This window comes from Danio rerio, chromosome 8 (assembly GCF_052040795.2).
Source record: "Danio rerio strain M-AB ecotype USA chromosome 8, GRCz13ab, whole genome shotgun sequence".
Lineage (NCBI taxonomy): Eukaryota > Metazoa > Chordata > Actinopteri > Cypriniformes > Danionidae > Danio > Danio rerio.
In genome coordinates, this window is record NC_141028.1 from 12,898,277 (window position 1) to 12,913,637 (window position 15,361).

General features: G+C 35.1%; 2 protein-coding genes and 1 long non-coding RNA gene across 6 annotated transcripts in view; 1 reads left to right on the top strand and 2 right to left on the bottom strand.

The window, feature by feature from the left end:
- Positions 1–11,695, bottom strand: part of trim33 (tripartite motif containing 33) — a 48,817-nt gene extending 37,122 nt beyond the window's left edge. For 3 of the 4 annotated variants that reach the window (XR_015496847.1, XR_015496848.1, XM_087262799.1), the window contains exon 1: positions 11,102–11,695. Coding sequence is in view for 2 of the 4 variants with exons in the window: in XM_087262799.1 (XP_087118925.1) it covers positions 11,102–11,681 (580 nt within the window). In the remaining 2 variants the exon portion in view is untranslated. 4 annotated transcript variants of the gene reach the window in all.
- nr1h5 (nuclear receptor subfamily 1, group H, member 5) overlaps positions 1–15,361 on the bottom strand; it is a 612,581-nt gene that overhangs the window by 102,128 nt on the left and 495,092 nt on the right. The window lies entirely within an intron of this gene.
- On the top strand, positions 5,553–9,347 carry LOC147842582 (uncharacterized). Its single transcript, XR_015497732.1, has 2 exons — positions 5,553–5,790; positions 5,981–9,347. It is a non-coding gene; the product is annotated as an uncharacterized LOC147842582 (long non-coding RNA).

A 15,361-nucleotide genomic window follows, 5' to 3' on the forward strand; every position in this document is an offset into this window, starting at 1 on the left:
AATATCTTATACCAATCTAATCCATGTGATTATTGCAGACACAAACTGTGCTCGGCATAATAGAGTACATTCCATTTTAAAAAAATCCATTTCTCAGTGAATATGGGTAATATATATTAGTGCATTTGAGCAAAACAGATCAATTCAACAGATATATTTATTAAAATAATATTTAAGTCACAGCACATCTTTAAAAATTGAAAATTAATACATTTAAAATCATGCAAAATATTGTTTAAAAATTACAAACTACAACATTGATAAAATTATTTATATTATTTTTGTTCCTCTTGATTTTTGCTTTTTGTGAAAACTTTTTTTCTATTAAATCTATTTATTTAATATTCTATAACATATAAAGTTGGGTGTACTAGTTTTTGGACCGTTATCATAAGTTTTTTTCCTAGATAAGCTCCAGATTTGGCTTCAGTACTGACTAAACTAATATATATGCACAAAGATAATATATTGTATAGCTTCCTATAGAAAATATTCATTTTAATGAGAGATTTGTGGGGGGTGTACTCATGTGTGCTGAGCACTTTAAATTGCGATATCAATGCTCATTGCTCAAACAACTGTTTAACAAAAAAAAAGCCCTAATAAATAATGTAAACATATGTAAATATTTGATCGAATACATGCAAGCATTTATATATGAATATATGTCAAATGTACGCAGTACACACATTATGCACCTCTTATTCTGTATGTGATTACTCATAACTTTTTGCAGCACTAGTCCAGTGAATGCTTGGTTGGCAAGAGAATAAAGTTATTTTCCTTATAACTAGGCCCACACGGAATCTGTGTGCGCAGAAATGCGCAGATTTTCAGCCCATCGTTAAGTCTATTTATTAGTTGTGTGTAAATGTAAGTTTATATTTATTCAGTTTGTAAATCAGTTTCAGTAATATTACAGACAAATATGAAAATGTTCATATGATTTACTTAAAATACAGTTAGTAAAGTAAAACTTTCTGTCTTTTAGTAGATATATGGTAGATACATTATATGAGAGACTTGCTTTGTTACCAAATAAATGGATCTAATAGGATTTGCATTGTAAAAATTCAATAAAAGTTTAAAACGTATTATTTTTTATTTAACATATTACGTTTTTCGTTACGATACACCCAAAATCATTTCCGCAAAAAAATCTTCTTCTTTTTTTTTAAATATTCTGCACATAAATAGCAAAAAATGTCTGCAGATTCTGTCTGGCCCTACTTATATAATATGCTAAAAACATCAACTAGCGGATGTGCATAACTAGCTGTTAGAGGTCAGGATTAATTACACTCTCAGAAATAAAGGTATGCGAGCTGTCACTGGGGTGGTATGTTTTCTAAAGGTACAAATTTGTACCTAAAAGGTCTATATTAAAACCTCAAGGGTACATATTAGTACCTAAAAGTACAAAAGTGTTCCTCTTAAATTTTTTAGGTACTAATTAATACTTTTGAGGTACTAATATGGACCCTTTAAGTACTAATGTGTACCTTTTAAAAAGGTACCACACCAGTGACAACTCGCATACCTTTATTTCTGAGAGTGTAGGCTGATTTCAAGTTCACAACACCCAGATCAAATACATCTCTCAGGGATGCTTAGAAGACATATTTCATCTTTATTAAAAGTCAATTATGTAATCAAGCATGTGGACAATCATGCCACACGCAACAGAAACGTGTTGACATTTTGATAACATCTTAAAATAAATGTCCCAGGACAGACCAAATATAAAAATGTGAATGGGTGGTTTATTTCTGCCACAATGTTAACAAATCAAGTTTTAAAAAAATGCAAATTAATGTGATTTCTCGGATCAAAGACTATCTCCAGCCATAAACCTGGAATATTTAGTCATTTTAATTCCATTATGTGAAAAAAGCAAGGCAGAGCTCGCAAAAAAACCCTCATACAGAAATGCAAAGTAATGAAGGCTTATTCTGCATTTAATATCCAAAAAGGAATTAAGATTATTCAATAATTCATAGGTTTTTATTCGCGGTTATTGCTGTAGAAGCTACGAATCTGCTATTTGTGTGCGTCACACTGCAGCATTTCACCACAAATAATGATCTATTCATAAAACTAATTTAATTCCATCTTAATTTAATTTGAAAACACATTGAGTGATTGGATGGAGCCCTTCCCCATTCATCACACGCTACAACCCCCCAACCTCATTTCCCTGACAGACCATCAATTCCCCCACAAAGCCACAGCTAGATCTAGTCCAAGCCGGTTTAAGCCAGTTTGCACCGGCTCGTACTGCTTTCAGCCAGTTTCCTCTAAGCACCCAGCTGCAAAACCCTGCTGATGATTGGCTAGTGGGAGCAGCTGGAGAGAGACACTGCACTGAAGCACACTGCAACCCACAGCTGAGTTACTCTGGGCTGATATTAACTGGAAGCAGTGATGCATTGCCTGAGGCACATCTATTCCACAACACATCACGTGAAGAGTCCTGTAATGCAATCAAAATGCCTTTATTCAAGCCAAGCACCATCCTTAACATTTACATTTCAATTCTGACTGACTTTTTAAACTCAGTCGGACTCAATTCACAAGTTTTAAACATGAAGCTTTTTGATGAACACGCTATGCATGTTCAATCAAACAAACAGATGGTTACAGTCAAGCTGAGAATAACAGTTTGACAACCACTCTAGCTAGTCAACATGTTTTAGTACAGCACTAGGCCTGTTTAGATACAGCATGTGTCATGCATAGTTTTAGTCTGGTTAGCGTGATGAATCACACTGGTAAACTTTGAGTTACCTCCCTGTGAGCTCTAATTAAATGTCTATGACAAGCCCAAAACAAACCCAGCAATAAACAAACCCTTCAATTACTGATACAAAAAATGGCAACTACACAATCAAATAACATAGCTGGAGTATAGAGCATCATTCATCTTAAACAAATAATCATGCAATTAAAAGAATCACCAACATGCATTTAACTTTTCCAAATTACAGATCATATACTTTGTTATATTTCGTTGTTATTTTTTTTCAATTTTGTTATCAAGAGATCATTTTTGCATTCTTAATGCAAGTTTGTTGGAAAAAATGCAGAAGTTAAAAAGTCTTTCTTACAATAAAAAAATGTAATGGGTTGAAATAAAGAGATGCAGAATAACTGTAGCTGCACACCACTAGGGCTGCACAATATATCACTTTAGCATCAATATCGCCATGTGTGCATGCACAATATTTACATTGCAGGATCTGTAATGTGGAGCCAGGATTAAAGTTGACCACGTACATACAATTGTGGAGTCGTTTCATTTTAACCAAAAAAACTTGAAAGTATATTAATTTTGTGTGTTTTAAGGCCCGTGACTATAAACATTTGAAATTAGCTTAAAGCATTTGGGCGCAAGGAATTATTATTGCATTTGGTAGCTTTACCAAAACATAGATTTATTTAATAATTTATATAATGAAGACTATACAAGTTTGTTCATTTGATTACTTCATTTCTGTGCCTGAATAATGTTGGACTCCTTCATTTATACCGTTGCTCTACTGCAGTGTTTCTTAACCACGTTCCTAGAGGACCACCAGCACTGCATGTTTTGGATGTCTTTGCCTGTCACACATTACAGGTCTTTCAGTCTCTGCTAATGAGCTGATGATCCGAGTCAGGTGTGTTTGGTTAAGGAGACCAGGAAAATGCGCCGAGCTGGTGGTCCTCCTTGACGTGGTTAAGAAACACTGCTCTACTGTATTTATGTTGGCAATTAGTCCATTATATTTTCTGCAAATGCACTCCTCTACAAAATCTTCCCATTCAATATAAACAATTATTTAAAAATAGAGCACTTAAGTTATTTGGTGAAACGTCGCAATAAAAATCATGAAAAATACAAATATTGCAATGTATTGTTTTCCCAATATCGTGCAGCCGTAAACGCCACTTATATTCATAAAAAAAAAAAATAAAAATATATATATATATATATATATATATATATATATATATATATATATATATATATATATATATATATATATATATATATATATATATATAAATATATAAATCACAATGAATGAAAAAAAGTTAACAGTTTTTCATATATTACGTTTGTTTACGGTCATGACTGACAACCAAATCTAAAAAAATAAACGTTCAGAAATTCAATGTAAATTAACATATGAGCCAACAGACTATTTTGCATTCTTGAATATTTACTCGTTTTAAAAGGATAGTTCACATAAAAAGAAAAATTGCCTCATTATTTATTCTTGTTTTTGCGGTTTTAAATATTTATGAGATTCTTTCATCTTTTAAACACACACAAATGCTGGTAGCTGGCACCCATTGACTTTCATAGCAAAAGTATGTTATACCATTCCTAAGGCATATGTAAGGTTTTTCATTTATATGTTGTGTTCAGATAAAGAAATCTTTGTATTTGAAACTAATGAAGACAGCTGAAGTCAATGATTTATTTCAATTATTTAGCCTGACATTTTACTGCTACAAAATATTATAAATGTTTTCTAAAATAAAATATAATGTGGGGAAAAAGTGGTTGTTTTTTTACACAGACATTTAAAAATAACTTATTTTAGAGCAGTGATCACAATCCCATGAAACTGTGATATTTTATCCAAAGTTATTAAACCGTCAGTAACTTAGGCCCATGCCTAGTCCCAGCAACCAGCATTTTTCAAAATATCTTCTTTTGTGTTCACCAGCAGAAAGAAACTCAAACCGGTTTTAAAGAAGTGTCGGGTGAGTAAATAAAAATTTTTGGGAGAACTATGCCTACAAATAACATTTTGAAACTGTTACTTTTATCATCTCTGTGTAAACGTACTAAAAAAACACAATTTTTTTTGTGGGGAAAAAGGGATGTCATTTCACACGTATGCATAACACATGTTCAGTCTGCAGGCATGCATGAATACAACAGAGGCAACAAAAGAAAAACTACAAGTCTGCATGTGCAGATGTGTAGCTTTTCTTTAAAACAATGCCAACTGCTGACCTGACATGTAAAAACAGTGTTATTACAGGTATTGTTTTGACAATGATGTAGTCTGTACGCAAAATGTTTTTAAAAAATGCAAATGAAAACCCTTTCTATCTTTAGTACAACGTTTTTGAGTAAACATCTTCTTACTTTACACATGAAACCAATGAGCTGAATAATATTTCAACAGAGTATGTTTACATTGTAAGAATTGAACTATTAACCAATTGGGTTAAATTTAACCCCATTCAATGTTTTACATTTGTTAACGCATGATTTATTTAAAGGAATATTCATATGGTCAACTAAAGACATCAATTACATGACATTAACATATATTTTTCAATTATATTCAAGTTGTCAACAATAGGCCTGTTACAACAATCAATATATCGTGCAATACATAGACATGACCTCAATCATTTTGGCCACACAATATATATTGTCCATCATGTTTACATGAAAATCTATGTCTTTAAAATTTGAGCAGATTACACAGCTTCTGTCATCTCATCTCATTTCCCTGGGAGGTGGAAGTTTTTTTTGTGTTTTTTTTAACAGGTTAAGAAAAAGTGTATTATCAAATTTTTTTCTGTGAAACTATACCGGTTTTGAAGAGGTGTCAAAGCTAATTCTGTTTCAAATCTGTAGTCCATTTCCAGAAAAGTTCAGATTCACGAATAACATTATAGTGTTGTCACAATACTGGAATTCAGTACCAATCGATACTGAAATTTTAAAAACGTCTATTTCCCGCTTTCAGAAATTACTGTGATTGACTGTAAAGATCATCAGTTCACCGAACTCACCGCTGTTTACTGAGTGTAACCTCAGATACAGGGACACTGGAGCTTTTTCAAGCCGCGATTTAGACAAACCAGCTGAACAACATGACTTTGAAACACTCCAGTGTCCCCATATCTTTTTTTACATTCAGTAAACAGCGGTGAGTTCAGTGAACTGATGACCTCCACAGCCAATCAGTCATTTCTGTTGAGCACGTAAACACAATGGCAAATCAGAGACGTTTAAGAACATGCTCAACAGTGCTCAAATGTTCGTGGAAAATGGACGTTTTTAAAGTTTTTGTATTGATTGGTACCAAATTCTACTATCGTGACAACCCTATAACATTAAAGCCAAAAAGGACATTTACATGTGTTTTTTTGTGATGTGAATGCGTTCATGCCAATGTAAATCCTGTAGTAGAATCATTATACAAACAGGCATAAATTAATCTTAAAATGACAATAATGTCACTAATCGCAATCAATTAAATACAATATAATCACACAGAAAAAAATGGCTTATCATGACAGACCTAGTCAACAAAACTTGACACAAAATATATATATACCATTTTTTTTACTTATAGGTTTTAAGTGGCGAGGTCAAACTGTTTTCAGATTTCACGTTAATACGAGAGCCAATTCTTAGATTGGTTTGACAAAAGTGGTAATAATAATTTACTAAATTTGTCTAATCTGTTTCACTACAACACAAACAAACAAGAAATTTACGTCTGTAAGACAAGACACCCAACTTTACGCCGTTTTTAACAGACCAAACAACACAAAAACAGTTATCGTACAAATATATTTAGAACGCATCCCTGAATAAATGAATACACTGTAGAGTTGCACAATAAATCATTTAAGCATCGATATCGCAATGTGATCATTCACAATAGTTACATCGCAAGTATACGCAATGTTTACAATTCATCATTAGAATGTTTTTTTTTTATGCCTGTGATTGTATAATGACCTTAAAAGCATTCAGGCATTATCAGTCATACCTTTTATAACTTTAACCACTATTAATTTTATTAAATTAGTTTTCTCATTCAGATTCTTTACTTGAATACTGTTAGACAATAAAACACATTTCAATTATATCATTTTCTTGATTGTATTTATAGATTGTAATGCATGAAAATACTCACAACACATGCAAATACAGAAACACACTACAAATAGCACAGACCAGATCAAAAACGTGTCGGGGCTGCATAAAGTTTCTAGATTGTTTATAGGGCTAGGCAATTAATTAAAAAGTAATGGAAAACGGCATTCAGCACCTATAATCAATTTAAAAAAATTCAGAGTCATTTTTAAAAAAATTTTCCCTACTTGTGTGTGGAGTTACATGACTGCGCTCGGTTAAGGCTGATTTATACTTGTGCATCGAGTTCATGCGTATGGAACGCCACAGGCTTCTTTTTTAAAGGTGCGCAGGTATGCGACCACAAGATGTAACTATACATTGCACATTGCTATTTATTTTCACTTTTTATAGAAAAAGTGACTTTTTTTAGGCAATGTTTGTTTTTATTTCAGTTGTTCAGGGTTGATGTTCACTCTTCACACAAAAATTACTCACTTGTACTTGTCAGTGAACTTTGAGGGCAAAAATAAATAAATAAATACATAAATAAATAAACAAATAAATAAAGTAATCGGTCATTAATTATTAACTAATTAAAATGTTCCATTAATCTACATATTGATTTTAGGCAAAATCGCCCAGCCCTAACTGTTTATTAGATTAAATGGAGATGCACTCCCACTACAGAAACATCCTAATCAATCAAACATTATAAATTCTTTCCAACTAATATTCAAGTTATCTGATGAAAATGTATTCATATCGCAATATATAATCGCAAAGCTAGATTTTTCCAAAATCATACAGCCCTAATTCACCTCCTAAATTTTTAGATTTCTTGTGAGAGGTATGAACTTTCCAAACTGAAAGCTTGGCGAACATTCTGCAGCGTAATGAGCACTGATCTGATATAGGAATATTGATCAGATGACATTCTGCAATAACACTGAAAAGTCAGCTAGAAACGTGGAGAGCTTTCAATTGAAATTACAGCCTTTGGGCCCGTAAATATGCATCAGTGATCACTGATTTGGTTGAACACACACACAAAACAATGAGAATGGCTAAACATGCTGCACCTAATGCCAAATCTGGGTCATCTTATATTAACTAGTGTAAATTACATGGTGTTAAAGTTACTTATTACATAAAAAAGGGGCATGCTGCACTCACAACTCTATGAAAAAGCAAGTGTGAACCAACAGCACCAATGATGAGAGTGATCATTTTCTAACAAAACCATCTAAAGCGTACGCCGTAAATGATAAATATGCTGATTAACCAGTCAAAATGCAGCTTGAGAATGGCACCTCGCAAACTAAACTATTGTGCATGACTGAAAACACAATGTAGGGTCACAGGCCATGACCCCTGCATTATCCCTCCCCGTGGACTCTTAATCCCATTCACCTCATATGTCTCACACTCGTGTCTCCTATGGCACAAATTTACATGCCACACCAAATCTGATCATCAGTACACAAACCGTGACGCATCTAAATAACTGAACCACTTGTCTGGGTATCTGAATAAGTAACTGCTCTAGTTTATCCACTACAAAAGGATAAAATATGTTGAAAAAAGGCAGAAAAAACCCTATCAATCTTACTGCCAAGCGTCACGCGTTTGACTGACCATGCATAAAGCGTCATGAAATCCATATATCAACATCGACATCTCTCAAATTGATGAAAGATTATCTTGTCAGAAAACCCATTATCACACAAATTTCGGAAAAAAATATTATTTGTATTGACCTTATGCTTGAATGCGGATGTGCGCTCGTATTTTGCGATTGTTTTAGAACTTTCGATTCAGTTTGCTATGGGAGAAATGACTAGGAATAATAAATGTAGCAAACTGTCAAACTACTTGCTCTATAAACAAGTGTTTACATGACTATACAGACAAAGAAGAATAATATAATGAAAACATCAGTTTTCAACATCAAGCAGCATAACGAGCCATTTTAACGTCTTAAAAATAAATGGAAGTGAATGAGACCGCAAGTCTCGAGCCAAAAAGATTTAAATGGCTGCGCCTGCTCGTATACAAAGATTGAATACAAAGGTGAATAGCGTTTTTTTTTACAACATATTATGTTTTAAAAGCACGAACACATGTTTGTATAACAGCAAATTTGAGCTGAGCAACTGAGATGTGCTGTATAGGCATGGGTTGGTATGAGATTCTGACGGTATGATAACCTTGGGAAAAAAATAGCACAGTTTTACAGTATTGAGGTTACTGCTCCAAAATAAGTTCTTTATAATTGTCAGGGTAAATTTTTTTTTTTAATTTCCCCCATTAAACACAATATATTTTATTTTAAGAAACATTTAAAATATTTGGGACCATTAGCTTTTGACGTAGAGGGCCCTTATTTTGCTGGAAATACCATTGCCCTAAAAACTAGCAATATTTATAATGAAACAAGTAAATATTTGTGAAAAACATGATTAAACAGGGTTTTAAAACACTGACCACGGTAGACCGCGGTAAACCTTGAAACCGGTTATCGTTGTAGGCATGGGATGATAACCGTTTTCAAGGTATACTGTGGTTTTAAAAAGTCAAGGTTTTAAAACCGACAAATTTTGTGGCTATATTGTTCCTAAGGTATGTGTAAGATTTTATTTATGTTTTTTGTTTTTTTTTTGTTTTTTTTAGGACAACAGTATCTCCAGCTGAAAAGATATCCAAAGATGCCGTTTAAAAGGTAAAAAAAAATATGTTTATGAAACAAATGAAGACAGCAGAAGTCAATGATTCATTTCAGTTATTTAGTTTGACACGTTTACTTTTCAAAAGTAATTTAAATGTTTGTCAAAACAAAATATATTTTGTTCAAAGGAGAAAAAGTTTTTGTTTTTTACCCAGACATTTACAAATACCATATTTTAGAGCTTTAATTACAATACCATGGTATAATATTATATCTTATATCGGCCCATGCCTGGTCCCATGCCTAGTGCTGTATAGTATATATATTTCTATTTAAACATGCTGTATTTATGAATATATATATATTGTTTAACTGATAAATACTATTGTTTACATTGTTTCAAAATGTAAACACTCACAGATTGAGTATAGAGCATGTTTATACACACAGTATATAGTTTATATCACACAGTATATTGTTTATATATATACACGTACACATTATATATATATATATATATATATATATATATATATATATATATATATATATATATATATATATATATATAAAGGGTTTCTGCATGTTTCATCAAGTAAAATTTAATTCTTTATAAGACCCTTTTAAGACCATCAAGAGTGAAGTTTTAGACTTACAACAGTTAAGATTTATTCTAATGGACCGGTATTATTATGAATCGTGTAATCGTTTTGAGTTTTTTTTCTGAATAGAAAATTTAATTTGGGGAATTTTAATTCTGTAAAAATGTCTAGAAGAGGTTGTGAATGTATCTCTTTGCAATAAAAAAACTTAAATATAAAACAAAAAAGGTTTTATTGAGATGTACTGTTGATGGTTGAATGGACGTCGGCCCAATTGAGTAGCTTTACTTTGACAAAACAAAATTAAGACTTGTTTAAAACCATAAGACCTACAACACAATATTTCAGTGAATTTAGGACTTTAAGGCCTAGTTTTTTAAATTTAAGACTTTTTAAGACCCAGCTGACACCCTGATATAGCTAATGTAAACAATCAAGCTGTTGAGATCTCCTGCACAAAATAAGCCGCATTTAATTAGACGATACTAAAATGAATAAATAAATATGCCACAGACAGTTCAAGCTAACAACTTCACACACATTCTTTATTCCCACTGTAAAAATACAAGCCTTAAAAATGTTAGGATGAGGAATTATTTAGGCTTATAATTGGGGTCTGTTGGGTGAAGATAAGGTATGACCCCCTGGATCTGTGCATCCATGTGCAGAGAGAATGTACGGTTTAACGACCTAGTGTTTATCTACCTGCACATGGCTGTACTTATCAGCTAAAATACGTCCTGACAGACACCCGTTTACTTTAAGCTAACTTACAGTCAGAAAGTAGAACCAAAACTGCATGGGTTAAACACCAAACACCAGGTGATCTTATGATCTCACATGTATGTGACTGACTGCACATGCCATGAAGTGTAAACAGTTGAGCAATGCGTAGCTTCTGGATCCTTCGGGACAGAATTTACCAATCACACTTCCCCTTTCCGAACTTACCGATTCGAGTGTCCTGTCCGTGGGGGCCTTGCACCGGCATGGTGATCTTACGATCGGGCTGTGGGATGCACTTGAGGCAGAAGGAGTGCAAGCAGGGCAGGAGTTTGGGTTCACAGTCGCGGTTCTGGAGACTCTGTTTACACACAGCGCACGTATCCAGCAGGTTTATCGGGGCGGCAGGGGTGGAAGATGATGAAGATGTGGATGCTGGTGGAGGAGGCGACATCTCGGTAAGCACAGCGGGTGATGCGGCAGCTGCGGTGCTGTCCGCTGGGGTGGACGGTGGCGGCGGCGGAGGTGGTGGTGGAGGAGGAGGAGGATCCGCGCTTTCAGCATTAGGGGTCCCGTCTGTAGCTTCGCCGCCGCCGCCACTGCTGCTGCTATCGCTGGATGTCGTCGGCGTCTGGGGAACGGTCTCTTGAGATTTGGCCTCGTCTGCTGCTTCTTTCGTCTCCGTGTCGATTGAAACAACCGCCTCGGGCTCTTTTGCGCCACCGTCTCCGTTATCTTCCGTCCCCGACGCCTCTACCTCCATATTTGCGGAGCTCTCCGTACAATCTTGGCCTTTGTTGTCCGCCATCTTTGCTCCTCTTTGAACCGCCTGACGTTCGACGCGCTCACAAAATCCGATGGGTTTGACGTCATGCCGTCGCTCTCATGTTCGTCACAGAAAACAAACTTCCACACTTTTTGCTAGAATCAGAATTAACCAGAAGGTAAATCAATTTTAATATAACTTACCAAAATTAAAATTGTATTTGGCGTAAATTAATTTGATATACACTATAAATGTAATTGTAATAAAATATTTTTGTTGTTTTACACGAATGTCGTTATAAATGTTACATGTTCTGTATAAATCGTCACTTTTATTGCAATCGTTATGTAAATCAAGCACGTTCTGTTTATTTAAGTTCATTATCATCAATAAAAACGATTAAATCTCTCTTTTTAGGGGAAAACATTAGATAGGTGAAGTTAGATTTACGCATTTGGCTTTTATTCAACGTGACTTGCTAAACATTTATGCTCTACATTTTATTATTGCTGGAAAAAAAGATGAAATCCAGTCAAGGCATTATTTCTCAAAGTTTAATATGGCTAAACCGCAAATTAGACCGTTAATCATAAGCGTCACACGAACCCATTATCATTAATGCAGCATTAATCTTCATATATCAGTAATTGGAGTTGATGTTTCTTATTCTCTGCTTTTAGTGGGCGACTCTACGTGCATCTTTTCCCTTTTGTGCTGTTCAAGCTCATTTAATGAGTTCTCATTAAAAATTTTACATAAAACAATTAAAATCAACTGTATAAAGTATATAAAGGAATATGTTAAGTTATTAACTCAATCATTTGGCGGCGCAGTGTGTATGGGTGTTTCCCAGTGATGGGTTGCAGCTTGAAGGGCATCCGCTGTGTAAAACATATGCTGAATAAGTTGGCGGTTCATTGGCGACCCCTGATTTATATAGGGACTGAGCTGAAAAAATGAATAAATGGCTTTTATAGAGATGTAACAGTCACGTCTCAAATAAAATAAAAAAAACAGTTTTACATTGGATCTGTTGTTATCACGTGACGTTTTCTTATGGGAAAAAGCGTAAGGAAATATACACTCACCAGCCACTTTATTAGGTACACCACACCAACTACTCGTTAATGCAAATTTGTAATCAGCCAATCACATGGCAGCAACTTAATGCATTTAGGCATATAAACAAGGTCAAGACGATCTGCTGCAGTTGAAACCGAGAATCAGTATGGAGAAGAAAGGTGATTTTTAGTGACTTTGAACATGGCATGGTTGTTGGTGCCAGACAAGCTGGTCTGAGTATTTCAGAAACTGCTGAGCTACTGGGACTGTCACGCACAACCATATCCAGGGTTTACAGAGAATGGCCTGAAAAAGACAAAATATCCAGTGAGCGGCAGATCTGTGAAGGCAAATGCCTTGTTGATGCCAGAGGTCAGAGGAGAATGGCCAGACTGGTTCCAGCTGATAGAAAGGCAACAGTAACTCAAATAACCACTCGTTACAACGGAGGTATGCAGAAGAGCTTCTCTGAACACATCTAACCTTAAGGCAGATGGGCTACAGCAGCAGGAGACCACACCGGGTGCCAATCCTGTCAACTAACAGGACAGAGGCTACAATTCACACAGGCTCACCAAAACTGTACAATAGAAGATTGGAAAAAAGTTACCTGGTCTGATAAGTCTCTATTTCTGCTGCGACATTGGGATGGTAGGGTCAGAATTTGGCGTCAACAACATGAAAGCATAGATCCATCCTGCCTTTAATGTGGAGGTATTTTCTTGGCACAGTTTAGGTCCATTGGTACCAATTAAGCATTGTGTCAATGCCACAGCCTACCAGAGCAGTATTGCTGACCATGTCCATCCCTCCATGACCACAGTGTAGCCATCTTCTGATGGCTACTTGCAGCAGGATAACGCACCATGTCATAAAGCTTGAATCATCTCAGACTGGTTTCTTGAACATGACAATGAGTTCACTGTACTCAAATGGCCACTGCAGCCACCAGAACTCAATTCAATAGAGCACCTTTGGGATGTGATGGAACAGGATTCTCATCATGGATGTGCAGCTGACAAATCTGCAGAACCTACGTGATGCTATCATGTCAATATGGACCAAAATCTCTGAGGAATATTTCCAGTACCTTGTTGAATCTGACATAAAAAATTAAGGCAGCTCTGAAGGCAAAATTGGGTCCAACCTGGTACTAGTAAGTTGTACCTAATAAAGTGGCCGGTGAGTGTATATATCTGTAGGACTATCAGAATAAATAAGGGACGTTTTGTGTCTCTTACAATTAATGTCATTAAGACTTAAACAAAACTTATACATCAGCTTCAACTTTTTGGTTACAAAATCAACAGTTTAGATTCTAAAAGCAACATTTGGTATTGAAAAATATTACCTTGTCCAAAAAGGTATGGTGGAGGAGTATCAGGAAATTAGATTTACTAGTAACCACACGCAGAGAGAGAGAGAGACACACACACACACTATAAAATCTAATTGAAAATTAATGAGCAGAGTGCAGTATTTCGGAGAAAGATCAAAGAAAAAGCCCCCAATTAAGCAAGGTATTAAAAACAGCTCGTGAGCCACAAACAGACCGCTAATTGCAAGCAACCACTGTGGCATGAAATAAAAATCTAAAACACAAGATTACAACTTGGTTACTTTGAATTTCAATTAGAACAAAGTTGCAATAACTGGAAACAAAAGTTGGGGTTCAGGGTAAAACAAAAGGCAACTTTTGATGAAATAATTTGTAACCATAATACATTCTGCCAAACAGAGATCGCCACAGACAGCTCCAAAGCGTGTTCTTTTAGCATATCAACAGGGGGCAAACAAAACCAAGTGTGCAGTTTAGTTCATTTCTCTTAGTTGTTCTCCAGTGTTGGGGAAAGTAATTCATTACATTATTGAGTTTCTCCTTAAAGAAGTAACTAGTTGCGTTACTTGGTTACTTCTCATGGAAAATAATGCGTTATGTTACCTTTAAGATAATTTTTCATACTGTACCTGCCTGAGGCCTGATCTCTTTCAGAACTTGCAGGGTATTTTTTTAAAAATAGAGGAGCTCTGCATTTAACGACACACTGTATAACCTTCATTTACCTTTAAAAAAAAAATACAAATAGAAAATTGTTACCTTCTGAGAACTTCCCGACGCTATCCATGCCATATACAGATTAATGATAAGTTGAAAGCAGTGTGCTTGCTACTTTAATATTTTTGTCTTATTAGTAAAATCAGTGTCTGTTGAGACAATCCCTTTTTCTTCCATGCATTCAGAATAATGAAAATACTTCCATTTCAAAAATGTAAAGCTCTGCCATCTTGGTTTCTCCCTGTTCCCGCGGGGAGCTCATTTTCTCATGAGTGCAGGATTCAACGAGATTACATTTATTCATTTTCTTTTCGGCTTAGTCCCTTTATTAATCTGGGGCCACCACAGCGGAATGAACCGCCAACTTATCCAGTATATGTCTTTACACAGGGGATGCCCTTCCAGCTGCAACCCATTTTTGGGAAACATCCATACACACTCACACACACACACATAAACTACGGACAATTTAGCTTACCCAAATCGCCTGTACCGCATGTCTTTGGACTGTGGGCGAAACCAGAGCAGCCGAGGGAAACCCACGTGAACACAGGGAGAACATGCAAACTCCACACAGAAATGCCAACTGACCCAGCTGAGGCTC